The sequence below is a fragment of the Aegilops tauschii genome, chromosome 7, assembly GCF_002575655.3.
Source record: "Aegilops tauschii subsp. strangulata cultivar AL8/78 chromosome 7, Aet v6.0, whole genome shotgun sequence".
In the NCBI taxonomy this organism is placed as follows: Eukaryota; Viridiplantae; Streptophyta; class Magnoliopsida; order Poales; family Poaceae; genus Aegilops; species Aegilops tauschii.
Window position 1 is genome coordinate 530360272 of NC_053041.3, and position 16631 is coordinate 530376902.

Consider the following 16631-nt stretch of genomic DNA (forward strand, 5'->3'; position numbering starts at 1 on the left):
TCTGCATCGATCGAGGATGACGATGATGACTTCATGTAGTTTTTATGCTGTATGTTGTGAGTTCAGTTACGTGCCATTTAATTTGGATGTAGTTCTATCTAGTTGTTTGTAATGTCTCGTTGTATGAATATTATGTTCTATCTAAATATGATCTTGTAGAGTAGGCATATGTCTCGTACATAAGTACATAGTCATTTGTCTCATACATAGAATAGACATAAGTCTCACACAGAAATAGATGGTAATGTCTCTACTGATACATAGGAGCGGCAATGACGACGTCTGGCCTGCTGGGGAGGCGGATCTCGAATGACAAATGCATCACATATAACTCGGTTTCCTGTAGCAATGCAACTGAACAACCCTTTTCCATTCCCATTCGCTCAGCATTTCTTGAATCTTGCCATCATCAGTTATGTCAATCAATTTTCTTTCCCCAGGGCCATCTGAATGCTTCCTGCTGACGTAGTACACAAAATCGTCTTCCTTCAACCCTTGCTTCAACATGAATTTAGTCTTCAACCAATCAAAAGTGAGGTCCACTTCACTAACTTGCACAACACTTGGAGACAAGCCTTGGACATGAACAATAGGGCTAAGCACCCACTGAGTACTCTCAGCCATCTGCAACACACAAATCGCATTGAGTACCTACCCTACCCCTTAATATCCCCACTAACAAATATTAGACATGTCTATATATTACGAAGCTATATATTACAGAATATTAACGGAGCAACTAATACAATTCACCCTCCTACAATTATATTACGAATATTTGCCATAGCAACTACAAATATTGACAGATTAATTAGTTGACATCTAAATATATTAACAAAAACTACCGGAGCACCTACGAAAAATAAAATGTGGGCTTAAATATACCCTTGAAGCGTGCGTGCGAAGGATGAAGGACGAACGGCGGCCACCAAACTGCCGGTGCTCCGGCTCCAACGAAGAACGACGAACAACAGCTTCACCTCCACCACAGTGCTCCAATTTCACCACCAGCACACTGCAATGCTTATGCAGCTCCGTCTGAAGGGGGTTTTATAGGTAGAGAGGAGAAAATGGCGGGAAAGAACGACTGCGATATGGCGGGAAAGGGTTGGCGGGAAATGGGAGGAGGGAAACGGGTGGCGGGAAACGGGTGGCGGGAAACGGGTGGCGCGAACATATGGCGGGAAAAAGTTGGCGCGAACATATGACGATGATGACTTCATGTAGTTTTTATGCTGTATGTTGTGAGTTCAGTTACGTACCATTCAATTTAGATGTAGTTCTATCTATTTGCTTGCAATGTCTCGTTGTATGAATATTATGTTCTATCTACATATGATCTTGTAGTTCCGATAACAGAGTACTAAAATAGAGTAGGCATATGTCTCGTACATAAGTACATAGTCATTTGTCTCATACATAGAATAGACATAAGTCTTACACAGAAATAGATGGTAATGTCTCTACTGATACAGATACATAGAAGCGTCAGTGACGACGTCTGGCCTGGCGGGGAGGCAGATCTGGAATCGGGGACCATCCCAACCTGTTGGGTGCCCTAACGTGACGAGGAGGAATCTCAGACTCTCCCTGGTCATGCTGTGTATCCTGTGTGGGGCCTGGTGGAGGAGTCGAAAACATGTTCATCCACTGGGTGTGCTGCGACATCTGAGCCTGTATGTTGTCCTCGGGATGTTGATCACTCCCCCACGTATCATGTGATGCCGACATAGACGCCTGATATCCATAGGCCCCTACGCGATGGAACGGTTCATCATGAAGAATGAGGTCGCGTCAATTAATATTGAAAACAATAAATATGAAGACACATACCTGCTGGGTGTGACGTCTGCTCTGGCTGAAACACGAAACTGGACGAGGGACCGTGCTGCTGTGGCTGTGGAGAAAACACGAAGCTCGACGAGGGACCGTGTTGCTGTGGCTGTGGAGAAAACACGAAGCTCGACGTGGGACCATAGTGCTGCGGGTGCCACGTAGAACTGCCAGGTTGGTCAGGACGAGGTGGCCTGGTTGTCGGCTGCTGTGCTAGGCGTGGACGTGGTTGATGTCGTTGCATGGAGTGACGCGGCTGCTCCTGCTCGTGCTGAACAACATCGGTTCTCCGGGTGCACGTGATAGCCTCGTACACAGTCCGTATCTTATTCTGAATTCTTTCCAAGAAGGGCTGTACCACTGGACGATGTTGAAGAAGAGGTCCAGACGATAGTGATCGTCCAAAGGTGGTCACGTCGTCGTACAGTTCGCGTGTCAAGGTAGCCTGCAAATTTCCATGACGATTAATAATGTCTGTCTCTTGCACGTCAAAGTATGTGACAACATTACGTAAAGAAAAAATATCTTACCGCGTACTGCCTAGAGCCCGAAGTATCATAGCTCGGGCACATATCTGACGGAGTAGGATCCGGTAACTCCTCTGGGTGGGAGTACTCAACAATGCGTAACCGTGTTCCGGTCATGTAGCGCCGCAAATAGAGATTGAATTCATCGAGATCGAAATTGTGATTCTTGTGCCATAGATTTGTGTTTGCTGTCTCCCATTCTATAACATACGGCTCTAGTCTAACTAGCCAGTCAGCAGTTGTCCTGTTCATGCCCTTCCTTGTCGTCCTAAAATTGTGGTGTGTGTTCAACAATTACCTAAAGCTTCGAATGGAGTACTATGAAAGAAAATGCAACATTGAAAAACTGGTTAATACCTGTGGATGTGTGCTGGCACCGGGTTCTCTATAGGGGGAGGTAGCTCCAACTGCAGAAGACCAAATTGCCTCATAACCCTCTGTTGTGCCATCTCCTCGATGAAGACATCGAAGATGATCTTCGATTTTGTCATCCAGTAATCTCGGTCCCTTGTGCATAGCACAGACATACCAGCAGGGTATCTCGCTTGTATGGCTGCTTCCGTGTAGGGCTGCCAGATGACCCCGGTGTACGCATCGAACTGCTCGTTCAATGCTGTGTACGCCTTCCTGGTCTGATCACTAGCAAAGCGTCTCTGCAGAGAATAAAAGTTAGTAGCTGCTAGCATCGATCGATCTCTTGTGCAGAAAAAGTTGCATTAAACTACAACACGGTGCATACCTTGCGACGAGTCCAACACAGACCGAAAGTAGGCATGTCGATGCCGTCAACATCAAACATGGCGTCTATAGGCTCATGAACACGTACATCTGGTCGCCCTATAGAGAACCTCTCCCACGACCACAGCTGTAGGAATAGAGGGCATCCAAGAAGGGCTGGCTTTCTCGATGTAAGCTGGCAACCGTTGCACATACCTCGGTATGTAGCCGCTAACACCGCCGAACCCCAACTCCTCTGTCTGATCTGATCCGCCGTCTGAGCGCTCGCTATCTCGAGTGCCATAGGGATGTAGAGGGCGCTAATATTGGTGACATGGTTCTCCGTGAACATCACCTTGCCGAAAAGCCATAGTAAGTAGGCCTCGAGGCTCCGAGTGATCTGTTCCGCAGTCAACGGCGCCCGGAAGTTCTGGATCTGCATTAAGCGAAGAGAAAGTTTTAGTAAGCCGCAATTATTTTCTGTAAAACTTTATGCGCGATAACTTGAAGAGAATAGGTAGGGGAAATTACCTGGAAATTTAGCAACCACTCATACTTAGGTCCGTGATGCTCCCATACCGGATCGGGAGCATCCGGAAAAACACCGTGAAAACGTTCTGTAAGAGCTCGCTCCCAACCAGCCGGTGCGTCCAACGGTCCTACGGCATGACCTGCCAACGGTAGTCCGAGCAAAAGTGACACATCCTCCAGAGTAGGAGCCATCTCTCCCCATCTGAAGTGAAACGTGTGGGTCTCTGGCCTCCAACGGTCCACTAAGCAGCTCAGCAAAGACCCATCGATGGCGACGCGTTTCTCACCCGGGATAGACTCAACCAGACGCGCGAAAGGTAAAAGGCCGGCCCATTTCAACCTTCATCAGAGAACTTTTCAGTTACTGTCTCCCATTTCAACCATTAATATGCATGTCAGTGTGCAAATTAGTAAAGCACGTACCGCTGAAGCCATCCTGAGTGTATCTTCCAGTTTTCCTTAGGAGTGCGAGTGACGAGAGGCTCTGCGCTCATACCATATCGCACCACGATGACCCTTATCAATGTCCCCATTCAGCAACCACAATCCCGACATTCCTGCACTTACAAAATTCAGAACAAAGTGCCACACTTAATAAAAATTCATAACATAGTGCCACACTTAATAAAAATTCAGAACATAGTGCCACACTTAATAAAAATTCAGAACATAGTGTCACACTTAATAAAAATTCAGAACAAAGTGCCACACTTAATAAAAATTCAGAACATAGTGCCACACTTAATAAAAATTCAGAACATAGTGTCACACTTAATAAAAATTCAGAACATAGTGCCACACTTAATACAAATTTCAGAACATAGTGCCACAGCACACTTAATATAAATTCAGAACAAACTAGTGCTAGCTTAGCTTCTTCCTCTCGCCCTTACTCCTCTACTACCTCTACCTCCTCTTCTTCCCCGGTTGCCTCGTCCACGCCCAGTGACGAAAGTGGGACAATTAGTGTCCCTATGGCCAAATTCATTGCATAGAATGCATTGCCTAGTCGGACCTCCTGCTTCAGATTCATCCATATCATTTCGGATGCGCTGACACTGCCGTCTGCCTCTACTTGTACGCATATGCTCTGGGTTTGGAATGTAACGCCTATCGGCGGGGTTGACGCTGTTGAAATTACCCATTGATCGAAAACCCATCAGCTCACCTGTCCAGGTATTGAGGACAGCCTCTTTCAGAAAATATGGAGACACAAACGATATTGCGTCCATTCCAAGCTGCCCGCAAGCAGCAAGTACATGTGAGCAAGGTAGGTGAAGCAATTTCGGTTTATTGCATGTGCACTCACACGTTGGCCAGGCTTCATTGCCAATTTTCACCTCATGCGTCCTCAACTCATTTGCACATCCGAATTTGTTGTTGGCTAAGCGAACCTCAAACCTTCTTTCTTGATTACCGATGGCGACTACAGTGTGTGACGTAGCTTTTTGCATCTTGTTGTCCATGTACTTCGTGACTCTTTCACAGTACCGTGTATTTGGGTTGTTCAAGATATGCTGCTCTGCTATTTGACGTCTGTCTCTGAAATACTTGACGGTGCCATAGAAAATACCCTCAACGATGGCTGTAAGTGGCAATGCCCGGTTTCCTCTGAGGACAAAGTTGTATGTTTCCGCGAGGTTCGTTGTCATGAAACCGTACCTTGCTCCATGTGTGTCATGTAGCAAAGACCACCTCTCCAGAGGCTCATGCTCTATCCACTGCTCGAAGGTTTTAATCGACCTCCCGAGCCTTCTCCTAGTACCAGGTGGGTCAAAGCCTGGCAGGTCACATAGCCCAACAGCCTCCTCCTCCACGGCCGCTGTTCCTGTTGCCAACTGTGCAGCTACTGCTTCAACATGTGCCCTCACCGCTGCATCTCTTGCAGCTTTCCTGTCCCTCACGTGTCTCTGCGTGCACACATTAAGTCTGTCGCGTATCAAATTGTACTTCCATAACTGGTTCTGCTTGCAGAGTTTTTTGAACAGATTCATCAGGTTCTTATTTCTAAACTGCGAGAAGAAATTAGCCCCGAGATGGCGCATGCACCAACGGCTCTGCAAGTCCTGCCATGGAACTTGTTCCTCAGGGCCTGGGTTTGTCAGTGTCCTTATCGCACTGAGTATACCTGCATGCCTGTCATGAAGGATGCACACATTCGGCTTCTCCTTGACAACTGATATTTTCAACTGCCTGAAGAACCATGTCCAACTTTCAATGTTCTCACTCTCCACAAAAGCAAATGCCAGTGGGACGACTTGATTTTGGTCGTCTTGACCTATGGCTGTCAGTATCTAACCCTTGTACTTGCCTATGAGAAAAGTACCATCAACACATATCACCGGTCGGCAATGCCTGAAAGCTTCGATGCATACACCGAAAGAGAAGAAGAGACGATGCAAAACCCTCACAGTTGGGAACTCTGGCATGAACATGTCTTGGATATCGATATAGGTGCCTGGATTCCGCTGCTGCAGGGTGTGGAGGAGGTGGACAACAGAGTCATATGCATCAAAATAAGAACCAAATCTCCTCTCAAGCGCTGCATGCTTAGCCCTCCAAGCCTTGCCATAAGAAATTCTGTACTTCAACCTGACGAACACTTTTGTCTGCACTGCCTTCACTTCCATAGCTTTGCCTTGCACTATCTCATCGTAAAACAGTCGAGCAATAAGCGTGGATGAAAGGTTGGCATGATCTTGAGGGATGCAGGGAATAAGACAAGTGTGATTAACTAAGTCACTTATCACCCAACTTGTGCCATACTTAGGGAGAAAGTCGTGCACCCTTGCGGGACAATCTGCATTCTTGCATACCATTGTGAGGAATTTCTGACTGGACACCTCAGCTTTGAAAACCCTTTGCGTGGACATTGCCCAATTAATTATTGCATCCTTCAGGGCTTGCTTGTTCGGATACATAGCACCCGTCGCAATATTGTTCTGGTGATATTGCCAGGCTGAATCATGTCCATCATTCACGGTCATTGCAGATGATAAGTCATGATTCCACCATGCAGGATTCGGGACCTCCTCTGCATTTTCTTCTTCATCTGACTCTCAGAATCATCGGCATGACCCCTTTCAACATCGGTGTCTTCTTCTTCCATCTGGTTCTGCATGTGCCCATCTACCTCGTCAGCGTCCACCTCGCCATTGTAATCACCATCGGCATTTCCTCCTTCTACCTGACTACTCTGCCCTGGTTCATAACCATAAGCATTTCCTCCTTCTACCTGACTGCTCTGTCCTTGGTCGTAACCATAAGCATTTCCTCCTTCTACATGACTGCTCTGTCCTTCGTAGCCACCCTCCCCTTCATGTGCAGTGACCTCCTTCACGACGGGAAGCACTAAAGCAACAGGATTGCATCCCCTTCGTTCACAACCTTGTAACCACCGCACCCAATCGGAGTCTCCCTCTATTGGCCTCAAATAAAAGTAAATTTTTGAACTTGACCGTGTCCACAATGCATGAACACCGACGGTGTGTGTTTCAGTATCAAGACCTAAACTTGCCGCAATCCATTCTTTCAACTGACTAACAGACCATGTTTGTGGTGCGCTGATTGCAACCTCTATGTGAGTAAATTCACTCAGATCTGCTCCCAACTCATTTGTTTGGACAGTACCAGGACCATAGTAAAATCTCAACTTCACTACATCGGACATCTCGACTCACCTATTTTTTTCAACATAGAAATACAAGTATTAGACATGTCTATATATATATATTACCAGGACCATAGTAAATAATATAATAAATAGGCCCATGTTTACTAATAATAAATAGGCCTCAAATAATAATAATAATATAACCGACAAATGTGATAATTCAGTTTATTTGAATTATATGGCCATGTTGATGTATTTTTTATTTTAATCTATGTTAAAATAATTTAGAAAAAGGCATGCGTCTTATTTCTACGATCATGTAAAATTCTTCCTTGCAAAGAAGTTTTTTTGTTAAACTACAGCCTGGCCGTTTAAAAAAAACAGTGTGGCATTGCTTGTTATGGGTTAAACTTTAAAAAATACGCATAATAAAGGTTAGCGGGTAATCCGCTTCATATTCGCATCGGGTACGGACTGAAACGTTTTTTAACATGTAGTTCTACTTTTCCTATTTTTTGCTTGCTTATTAAATTTTCATCAAACTGACATGCTATGCACATGCCGACCCCAACTCTTCAAAAAAAAACTTGTCTCTTCTTTCCAACTTTTTATTCATGTTTCCAATTTCTTATCCCGCACCTGTGTACGTGTCAAGTATTAAGCAACAACTTATTATCCCACTAACAACTAATACAATTCACACACCTACAACGATATTACGAATATTTGCCGTAGCAACTACAAATATTTACGTATACTACCGGGGCAAATAACAATAATCGCACACAAATTTATTTTCACATCGAACGAAGCGTGCGTGCGAACGAATAATATTTACGTATACTACCGGGGCAAATAACAATATTTCCGTATACTACCGGGCCAAAAAACAATAATCGCACACAAATATTTACGTATACTACCGCGGCAAATAACAATATTTACGTATACTCCCGGAGCACCTACGAAAAATAAAATGAGGGCTGAAATATACCCTTGAAGCGTGCGTGCGAACGAAGAACGAAGAACGAAGAACCACGAACGAAGAACGACGAACGACGAACGACGAACGTCGAACGACGAACGACGAACGACCTCCACCACCACCACTTCCACCACCTCCACCACCTCCACCACCACCACCACCTCACCACCCCAACTGCCCCAACGACGAACACTGCCCCAACTTCACCACCACCACCTCCACCAAAATGCTCACCACGACCACCACGAGCTACCCGTCAGTAGATCGACACCTCTTTTGGCTGCCCTAAATGAGTTGAACCCATTCACGGTGCCAAAATCGCGAAAATGTAGCTCATTTAGGTGTACAAATGTGTGCCATTTTTCTGTAGAGAGAGGAGGAGGAAGAACACAGCAGAATGAGCCACGGGAGAAGAATAATGGAGGAAGGAGAGGATATGGGCGGGCAGGGGAGAAGAAATAATGCAGGAAAGAGAGAAGGAGAGGATAAGGGCGGGCTGGCCAGCGCGCGTCAGGTCGGCCGCACCCTGTCGGCCACCAGGTGGCCGATCGGCGGGCGGCAGGCCGACAGGGGCGTGGTGCCGACAGGCCGCTGCCTCCCCCTCGCGACGTGGCACGACCAACCACAGGCCGCCGCGTGGCTGCCCGGCCTGCAGTCGGCCTCCTGATAGCCGATCGGCCTGCTGTGGGCCGACTGGGCTCAGTCGGCCTGCAGTGGGCCGACGGTGTATTATTCTTGTAAATTCTTTTTTCTGCGTATTATTTCTGTAATTTAAAAAAAATTGTATTATTTAAAAAAAATTAGCGAAACGAAGACTCCCCTTTTATAAAAGTGAAAGAACAAATCCAACCGTTATCCACCAACTCAGCCTGCGACACGCGGTACTACCGCACCATATAAGCGGTACTACCGCACTGGCACGCGGTAATACCGCTCGCACGGCAGGGGCTAAAACCAGTCCTGATGCGCTATGGCAGGGAGCGGTACTACCGCGCCCCCTTGCGGTACAACCGCAAGGTAGGAATCGTCTAGGCTGGGAAGGCACGAACATATAAAAATACATCTGTGACTACTTCCGCTGAGTTTTGATCTATGCAAAAATTCGACATGGTACTACCACAAGCCTGGAGCGGTACTACCGCGTAGGGCACGGATGTAAAAAATTACATCCGCCCCTACTTCCGCTCATGCTGTTGTGCCTGGCCAGAGCCCAAGGTACTACCGCGCTCATTGAGCGGTACTACCGCCTAGGGCGTGGATGTAAAAAATTACATCCGCCCCTACTACCGCTCGAGCAGCTGCGCCTGGCCTGAGGCCACGGTACTACCGTTCCCAAGGAGCGGTACTACCGTGAGCACCTGCGGAACTACCGCGCCTGAGGCCCGTACTACCGCAAGGGTCTGCGGTACTACCGCTCCGAAGAGCAGTACTACCGCATGCCCTAGTTCAGCAACACTAGGAGTCCTTCATTTTGCAGAGACACGGAGAGACGGAGGATGCTCCAAAGAGCCAAAGGAAAGGTGGTGCAAAAAGGAACAGCCGTGTACGTGTTGATTGCACCCAAACCTTCCCAACACGGATCCCTCTTAATAGTACGGCTTTCCTACAACTCAAATCCACCGAAAAGAAACATAGAGAAACGCCGTCTTCAATAGTCTTCGAGGGGTACTAAATCGTCTTGTGCCTAGACATGATATATCTGAAATGCTCAATGCACACGATTAATCCGCAAAAACATTGTCATCAATCACCAAAACTACTAAGGGATAGCCTTTACGACACCTTATTTTACTCTTTCATCAAGTGAATTAAAGAGTGGACCTCGAAATAAATAAAGCAAATTAAATACTAGTACAAATTGATGGGCCCAAGAGCACCCGGTTGCCAACATTTGGCCCGCCCGAAGCAGACAACACCACCGACCAAACCCTACATCTCCTCTTCTCACCATCGCCGCCACTCAGTCACAGACACCTCGCTCCTCACTCGTCGCTCGCCTCTCCGCCCGAAACCCTAGCCGGGCTCCTCCTTCTCGTGCTCTGCTCTCCTCCCGCCGCCGCCGGCCATGGACGCGGAGCAGCTCCTGCCGTACATCTACACCTGCCTCCCCGAGCCGCCAGTCTCCCACACCGCCCGCCTCGCCGCCCGCCGTACCGCCCCCTACCACGGCGTCGACCGCATCAGTGGCCTCTCCGACGCGCTCCTCCACGACATCGTCTCCCGCCTCCCCTTCAAGGAAGCCGCGTGCACCGCCGTGCTCGCCACGCGCTGGCGCCGGGTCTGGCTCTCCGCGCCGCTGGTCCTCGTCGATACCCACCTCCTGGACCACTGGTCCCCGACCCGCGCCGACGCGCCGGCCGTCTCCGCCACTGTGTCGCGCGCCCTCGCCGCTCACCCCGGGCCCTTCCGCTGCGTCCACCTCCTCTGCACCCCCATGGACGCGTGCCACGCCAAGCTCAAGCGCTGGCTCCGTCTCATGGCCGCCAAGGGCGTCCAGGAGCTCGTCCTCGTCAACCGCCCCTGCCCGCGCGAGGTGAATCTCCCCGGCACGCTCTTCCGCATCGCCACCCTCACCCGCCTCTACGTCGGCGTCTGGAAGTTCCCTGATGCGGCCTGCCTCGGCGACGCCTCCTCCCCCAACCTCCGGGAGCTCGGCATCTTCAGCGTCGTCATGGAGGACGGGAACGTCGAAGCCGTCGTCGCGAGGAGCCCCGTTCTGGAGACCCTCAACATTCAAGGGAGCATGAAGGGACAGAGCCTCCGCCTCGTCAGCCAGAGCCTCCGGTGCGTGCAGATCTGCGTTTCCGTGATGGAGAGCGTCGTCATGGTGGACACCCCGCACCTCAAGCGGCATCCTGTACAAGGTTCGGCGATCTCTAAACCCTGCCAGTGGCTTGCGCACCGGGATCAACATTGGCAATGCCCCCAACCTGAAATCGTTCGGGTACCTGGAGCCAGGAAAGTGCGCCCTTGAGGCCGGCGGCACCATCATCATGGTAGATCACCTACCTAACCTTTCCATTTGTTCAATTGGCAAAGATGTTCAATTCAATGTCTGATCTTTCTTTGTTGAATAATTGGGCGCATTCCATTCCAGCCTGGGATGAAGCCAAGCGCAAGCACTATGTTCACAAGCGTGACTACGCTGAGCCTGAATGTGCGTTTAGGAGTCCATGATGAAGCCAAGATGGTGGCCACTTTCCTGAAGTGCTTTCCTAATGTGTCGTGTCTGCATATCAGGGTACTCATCTTCATCAGCACTTACTATAGGCTGCTAGCAGTATACACAATAAAAGAAAATAGTGCCATTGCAAAACAGCGCCGTCCTTAAAATACGCTATTAACATGCTATATCGCGCTATCACTTGCTATTAGCGTGCTAGAACGAGACATCATGCATTGATTTATTTAGCGAGACATTGCTTAGAACGCTATACCAATGCTATTAGCAGCGCTACTATTTTTTCAGTTATTATCCATCATCTTTTTAGTGTTGCTGCTGCAATGCATAATCCATCAGTAGTTGAACTGTTCACTGACTTAACCAATTTGCAGTGTGAAAGATGTGATGAACCCACTGGCAAGCTCGAACTTAATAAGTTCTGGGATGAGGTTGGCCCAATCGTGAGCATTATGTTGCGCGTCGAGATTATGACTATCCGTGAATTGAGAGGGGAGGAAGGCGAGATGGCTTTTCTCAAGTACTTCCTGCAGAACGCAAGGGTGCTGAGGCATGCGGTGTTCATCTTCCCCAATCCTGATTTATCTTCAATTTCAAGGGCGAAAGGGCGCTCCATAGCGGGGAATCTGACTAATCTGACATGGGGCAGTACTAAAGTCTGCGGATTCATGGCGTATGGGAGTTCAGATCCTGAAGGAGGCAGGCCATGGTGCTTCAAAACCGGAGCAGATTTTTCTCGTGACCCTTTTTTGCTGGTGAAGTTAAGAGCAGCAACATGTTTCATCATCCAAGCTTAATGTTCCTAGGAGTGGTCAGTGTGCTTTTGCAACATCCTACAAGCGATCGCTTTGGTTTGTGTTTATGAAGACCGGGCGGTGTTCTTGGTTCTAGCATGATTAGCTTGAAGTGTTGAGGTCAGTGGCGCTACTGTTTATGGACTATAACTCCTATGCATGTCAGCATGTGTTTTGTTTAAGTAGATGAATGCTGCTTTAGCTTCTGCTGGGCTTATCTTGGTAGTGATGCTTGCCTGATAAAACTACGTAGATTGTAAAACTGGATGTTGTTTGGCTTCGATGAAATGGGGCATGGTGAAAAGCCCTGACGTTCCCATGCATGAGCCTGGTTGAAACTAATCTCTTTGGCTTAAGTAGTGGGGATGGTTTGATAGAACTTAACTAATCCATGCACGGCGGATCGAATCTTGTTGTCTACTGGTTAGGTTAGGCCCTGTACAATGCAATGCTTACTCGTGGTGCTTACTCAGCTTCGTTCATGCATCATCATGACCGCTAGTACGAGCCTCTCCGTGTAGATGATCGTTCGAATACCATTGGCTATGTTTTCACAGTTTCCTCTTGTAGCTATACGAGTTTCTTGAATGTAGTAAATCTGTAAGTAATTACTCGTTCCAAAAAGTAGTGCTATCCAATTTCGAGCGGCGGAAACCCTAGCCAAAATTGCTGCCACATCAAATTGATGATCCAATTTCCCTCTTGTTTACGAATGCGAATCGTTGTATACATCAAGTTGTCTTCATATTGGTGAACATGGCTAACGATTATCGACGAAATTGCTGCCACATCGTCGGCATCAAGCCTTCCTTGATTTGTACCCCACGGCGCAGCTCACAAAAGCCATCAGATTGAGGCAGCCCAGTCCGGCCATCATCCAGAAGAAGCGATCCAAGTGCCCCTCGTTCAGGTCGTCGGGGATCCACCCCGGCGAGCCGCCGGTCGCCGTCGCCCACTGCACGGCCGTCAGCAGGAACTAGCTCAGGTACTCCCCGGCTGCTATCGAGAGGAGCCCGAGCGCCGTGCATACTGTCTTCATCGCGGGCGGCGCCTGGCCGTAGAAGAAGCTGAACTGCCCGACGGTTGTGAGCACCTGGCCCACGCCCTCCAGCGCGTACTGCGGTGCCTGCCACAGCACGCTCGTCGCCTTTGGCGCCAGCGGCGATGCCTTTGCCGCGCGGAGGCGTGCCGTCTCGAGAAACGCCGCGGCGGCCATGCTGAGCACGGGCATGGCGAGGCCGGCGCCGATCCTCTGCAGCCCCGAGATGCCGTTCTCCCTCCCGGTGAGCCGCCTGGCCGCCGGCACGAACACCCGGTCATAGAGCGGGATCAGGACGACGATGGTGAGCACGTTGAAGGTGGACATGGACGCGGGCGGGATGCGCACCGAGCCGACGGCGGTGTCCATCGCCATGCCCTGCTCCACGAAAGTTGACGGGACCTGTGCCGCCACGGCGTAGAAGAACACGATGGTGACCAAGAGCGGCAGCATCCTCACGAGGATTTTGAGCTCCTCCACCTGCGTCACGGCGCAGAGTCTCCACGGACTGCGCAACGCCGGCGCGTCTGTCTCCTCCATCTCCTTGTTCGACGGCCCGACAATGGCTGCCTTGTCAAAGAATCTGACCAAGTAAGCAGCAGATACTCTCATGTCAAGAATCTGATAACTGAAAGTAGTGGCTGCTCTCGGGTGTACTACACCCGAGTTTGTCCAAAATTTAAAAAACCATTATCTAACTACATCCAGAAAATCTTAAATTTCGAGACAGCAAACTCTATCAATGTTTGAGGTTCTTGTAAAATTTCATCCAAAAGTAACATCCCGAGGGCTCTCACAGAAAAAAAAAATCGCTGCTCAAAGTTTTGTGCACCGTTTGAGCAGTGATTTTGTTTTTTTTTTTTTTTTGTAGGAGCTCCTCAGATGTTATTTTTTGATGAAACTTTGCAACAACCTCAAACATTTCATTGAGATCCATGTCGCAAAATTTCAGATTGTTTGGATATTGTTTGATAATGCCTTTTCAGTTTTTGAACAACTTGGTGTAGTACACCCGAGAGTAGAAAATACACTCTCGACACGAGCAAATCTCAGAGTAGTCATTGAACTCACCGAAGATCGGTGGTGTGCTCTATCCTCTCAAATCCCCTCATCACAGGATTGTCATCTGGCAGCTCATAGAGGAGAGAGCTATCGGACGGCAACTCGACGTTGAAATTGTTGACAGCGGCGACGACGACCTGGCACACTCCGGTGAGTGGGCTGCCATGGGTTGGCTGAAACCTGTACTTGCGCGATGTCGCAACCAGGCAGGAGAGTCCCACGGCCAGGATCGTCGGGCCCAGTGCCCAGCCGTAGTGGTCTTGCACCCACACGATGCCGGTGCTTGCTATCGTCGACCCGCAGTACATGGTGAACACGTACCAGTTGAAGAAGGCGGCTTTCGCCCTGCGCTCCAACGGGTCGCCGTCGTCGAACTGGTCGGCACCAAAGGACATCAGGCATGGCCGGAGACCGCGTACTCCGACCGCGATAATGTAAAGGCCGAGAAACATGATGGACTCCTGAACCGCCACCACATTCGATATGCCGTTCTTGACGAGCAGCAGCAGGTACGCCGAGAGAGCTGTCAGGATCATCCCCTGCAAGCAAAAGGAAAAGAAAAACATATCGACCAAACTTCAAACAACAAAAATCCATGAGGTTGAACTCGCTGGCATTCTTCTTTGGTATGCTAATGCAAAATGGGTCAGAGAAAACGTTCCTGTGGTTACCCGTCCTAAAATCGACGAAGCGCAATACCAATCTTTTCTAACGGAAATAGATTCTCCAATCAATATATACTAATAAAAGAATATAAATCAAAGTAGCCCGTAATCAGAATATCTCAATTGGCGTCTCAAGATGCAGAGTGGTGATTTATTCTAGTGTATGGTTGTTGGTGGGATTAACGTACCACGACGAAGGTGGAGAAGGAGATGACCATGGTGCGGTACCTTCCCCAGTAGGAGTTGGCCAAGATGGCGCCGACCAGTGGAATCACGGAGCTGGTGGCCTGCCAGGTGGAGACACTTCTTGCAGACGCAACATTGCCCTTGCCCAGGACGACGGTGAGGTACGTGATGAGGTTGCACGTGATCCCATTGATCGATAGGTTGTAGCAGAATTCAATAGCTGCACATCCCCATCGAAGAAGGTGAAAATGAATAGAAAAATATCATAATCAGGCAATTTTTTTATTAATCCAATTTAGAAATAAATCATGAATATTGCATTGACAAATATTAATCTCATACTCATTTCTAATCATGCAAGCTCGTACTACGCATACAACAAATATATCTACATAAACAGTAAGCACGGCGACTTGTCAGTTGGCTATGAGGTCTTCTCCTAGCTGCTAGTACTTCCTCCGTCCCGAATTACTTGTCGCAGAGATGGGTGTAGGAAAACGCAACAGACTTAATGTAGAGCAATGGTACAGTGGAGCATGCATCATCCGTTCAAAGACTGCAGGTTTGTTGCATCATATGCCTGCCCAAAGAGAGTTCAGGGACATGATCGATCCATCCATGATTGCCTTGTTATTTCAATCGAGCAGGCCAGGCCAGTCATCAACGGATATATTATATCCAACGAAGCCCTTTTTTAGATGCAGAAGCAGGTTTAATATGGAGAGCCTAGGTGATCCACAACCACAAGGCAGCTAGGGGAAAATATACACAAGATTTCAGCCATGGATAGACAAGTCTCAGGAATGATACGCCGTAGGAGTCCTTCCGCTTCCTTAAGAAAAATCTCAATAGAAAGCATGAAAGATTACCGAGAAGTGTGCGGCACGCGCGCCATCCACCCGTGCGGCGCTTCAGCGCCGGGTTCCCGTCGAAGTCGAGAGACCCGTCGGCGGCGTACGCTTCCGCCGCTCCCTGCGACAGAAATCCCCATCCGTCGGTCAAGCCAAAAGGGAGAAAATAATTTGAATCGTAGAGAAGACAAGCATGGCCATGGAGGCAGAGCGCGAGAGGGGGACGAGACCTCGGCGGGAGGGCGGTCGAGCAGGGCAACCGTTTGCTCTGCTGCTCGCTGCCGGCGCCGGGGGCCATGGCCGGTACGTAGTACGTACGGTGGCTGAAGATTGCTCTGCTCTGCTGCCTGGCCTGCCTAGCTCCTAGTACCAGCACTATCGTTTTCCGAGAGAAACAGAGGACCTGAAAGCTGGAGAGGGCAACCGAGAGAAACAGTACCTAGCTAAGTAGTACGGCCTCGCTCTCCTACCTCCCGGTAGCTGCACTGGTGGGTAAAGGGAAAGGACGAGCTACAGACGAAGTGAAAGCACAAGCTACGGAGACAGAGGTGTCTCCTTATAAGTACCAGGTACATCCATCCACGTCGTGTGGTGTTGCTGCTGAGCTAGTGCCCATCCTTGTCTGCTGATGGATGCATGTATTACCA

General features: G+C 48.9%; 2 protein-coding genes and 1 pseudogene across 3 annotated transcripts; 1 reads left to right on the top strand and 2 right to left on the bottom strand.

Annotated features, from left to right (window-relative positions):
* Nucleotides 1-1347: 1347 nt before the first annotated feature.
* LOC120969036 (serine/threonine-protein phosphatase 7 long form homolog) lies at nt 1348-3395 on the bottom strand. 2 transcript variants are annotated; one of them, XR_012188458.1, is made up of 4 exons: nt 3100-3395; nt 2718-3013; nt 1834-2628; nt 1348-1754 (listed from the first exon to the last, which is right to left on the bottom strand). XR_012188458.1 is itself a non-coding variant. In XM_040396097.3 (4 exons), the coding sequence occupies exons 1-3, from the start codon at nt 3379-3381 to the stop codon at nt 2269-2271; spliced, it is 588 nt and encodes a 195-aa protein (XP_040252031.3). In that variant the 5' UTR covers nt 3382-3395; the 3' UTR covers nt 1348-1754; nt 1834-2268. The 2 variants fall into 2 exon arrangements, 1 of the variants encoding a protein (XP_040252031.3); XM_040396097.3 differs by having other exon boundaries at nt 1834-2278.
* A 6798-nt stretch (nt 3396-10193) lies between these two features.
* LOC109765161 (F-box/FBD/LRR-repeat protein At1g16930-like) lies at nt 10194-12384 on the top strand (annotated as a pseudogene).
* Nucleotides 12385-12863: 479 nt separating this feature from the next.
* On the bottom strand, nt 12864-16411 carry LOC109765160 (protein NRT1/ PTR FAMILY 8.3-like). The gene is made up of 4 exons (XM_073505011.1): nt 16003-16411; nt 15136-15353; nt 14292-14821; nt 12864-13803 (listed from the first exon to the last, which is right to left on the bottom strand). The coding sequence occupies exons 1-4, from the start codon at nt 16280-16282 to the stop codon at nt 13158-13160; spliced, it is 1674 nt and encodes a 557-aa protein (XP_073361112.1). The 5' UTR covers nt 16283-16411; the 3' UTR covers nt 12864-13157.
* Between the last annotated feature and the right edge of the window lie 220 nt (nt 16412-16631).

Coding starts and splice junctions, on each gene's coding strand:
- LOC120969036 (XM_040396097.3), bottom strand. CDS start 3,381: ATGGCACTCGAGATAGCGAGCGCTCAGACGGCGGATCAGATCAGACAG. Junction 3,014..3,099: donor TGTGTTGGACTCGTCGCAAG/GTATGCACCGTG, acceptor TATTCTCTGCAG/AGACGCTTTGCTAGTGATCA.
- LOC109765160 (XM_073505011.1), bottom strand. CDS start 16,282: ATGGCCCCCGGCGCCGGCAGCGAGCAGCAGAGCAAACGGTTGCCCTGC. Junction 15,354..16,002: donor CGCGTGCCGCACACTTCTCG/GTAATCTTTCAT, acceptor GGGGATGTGCAG/CTATTGAATTCTGCTACAAC. Junction 13,804..14,291: donor GAGCACACCACCGATCTTCG/GTGAGTTCAATG, acceptor TTACTTGGTCAG/ATTCTTTGACAAGGCAGCCA.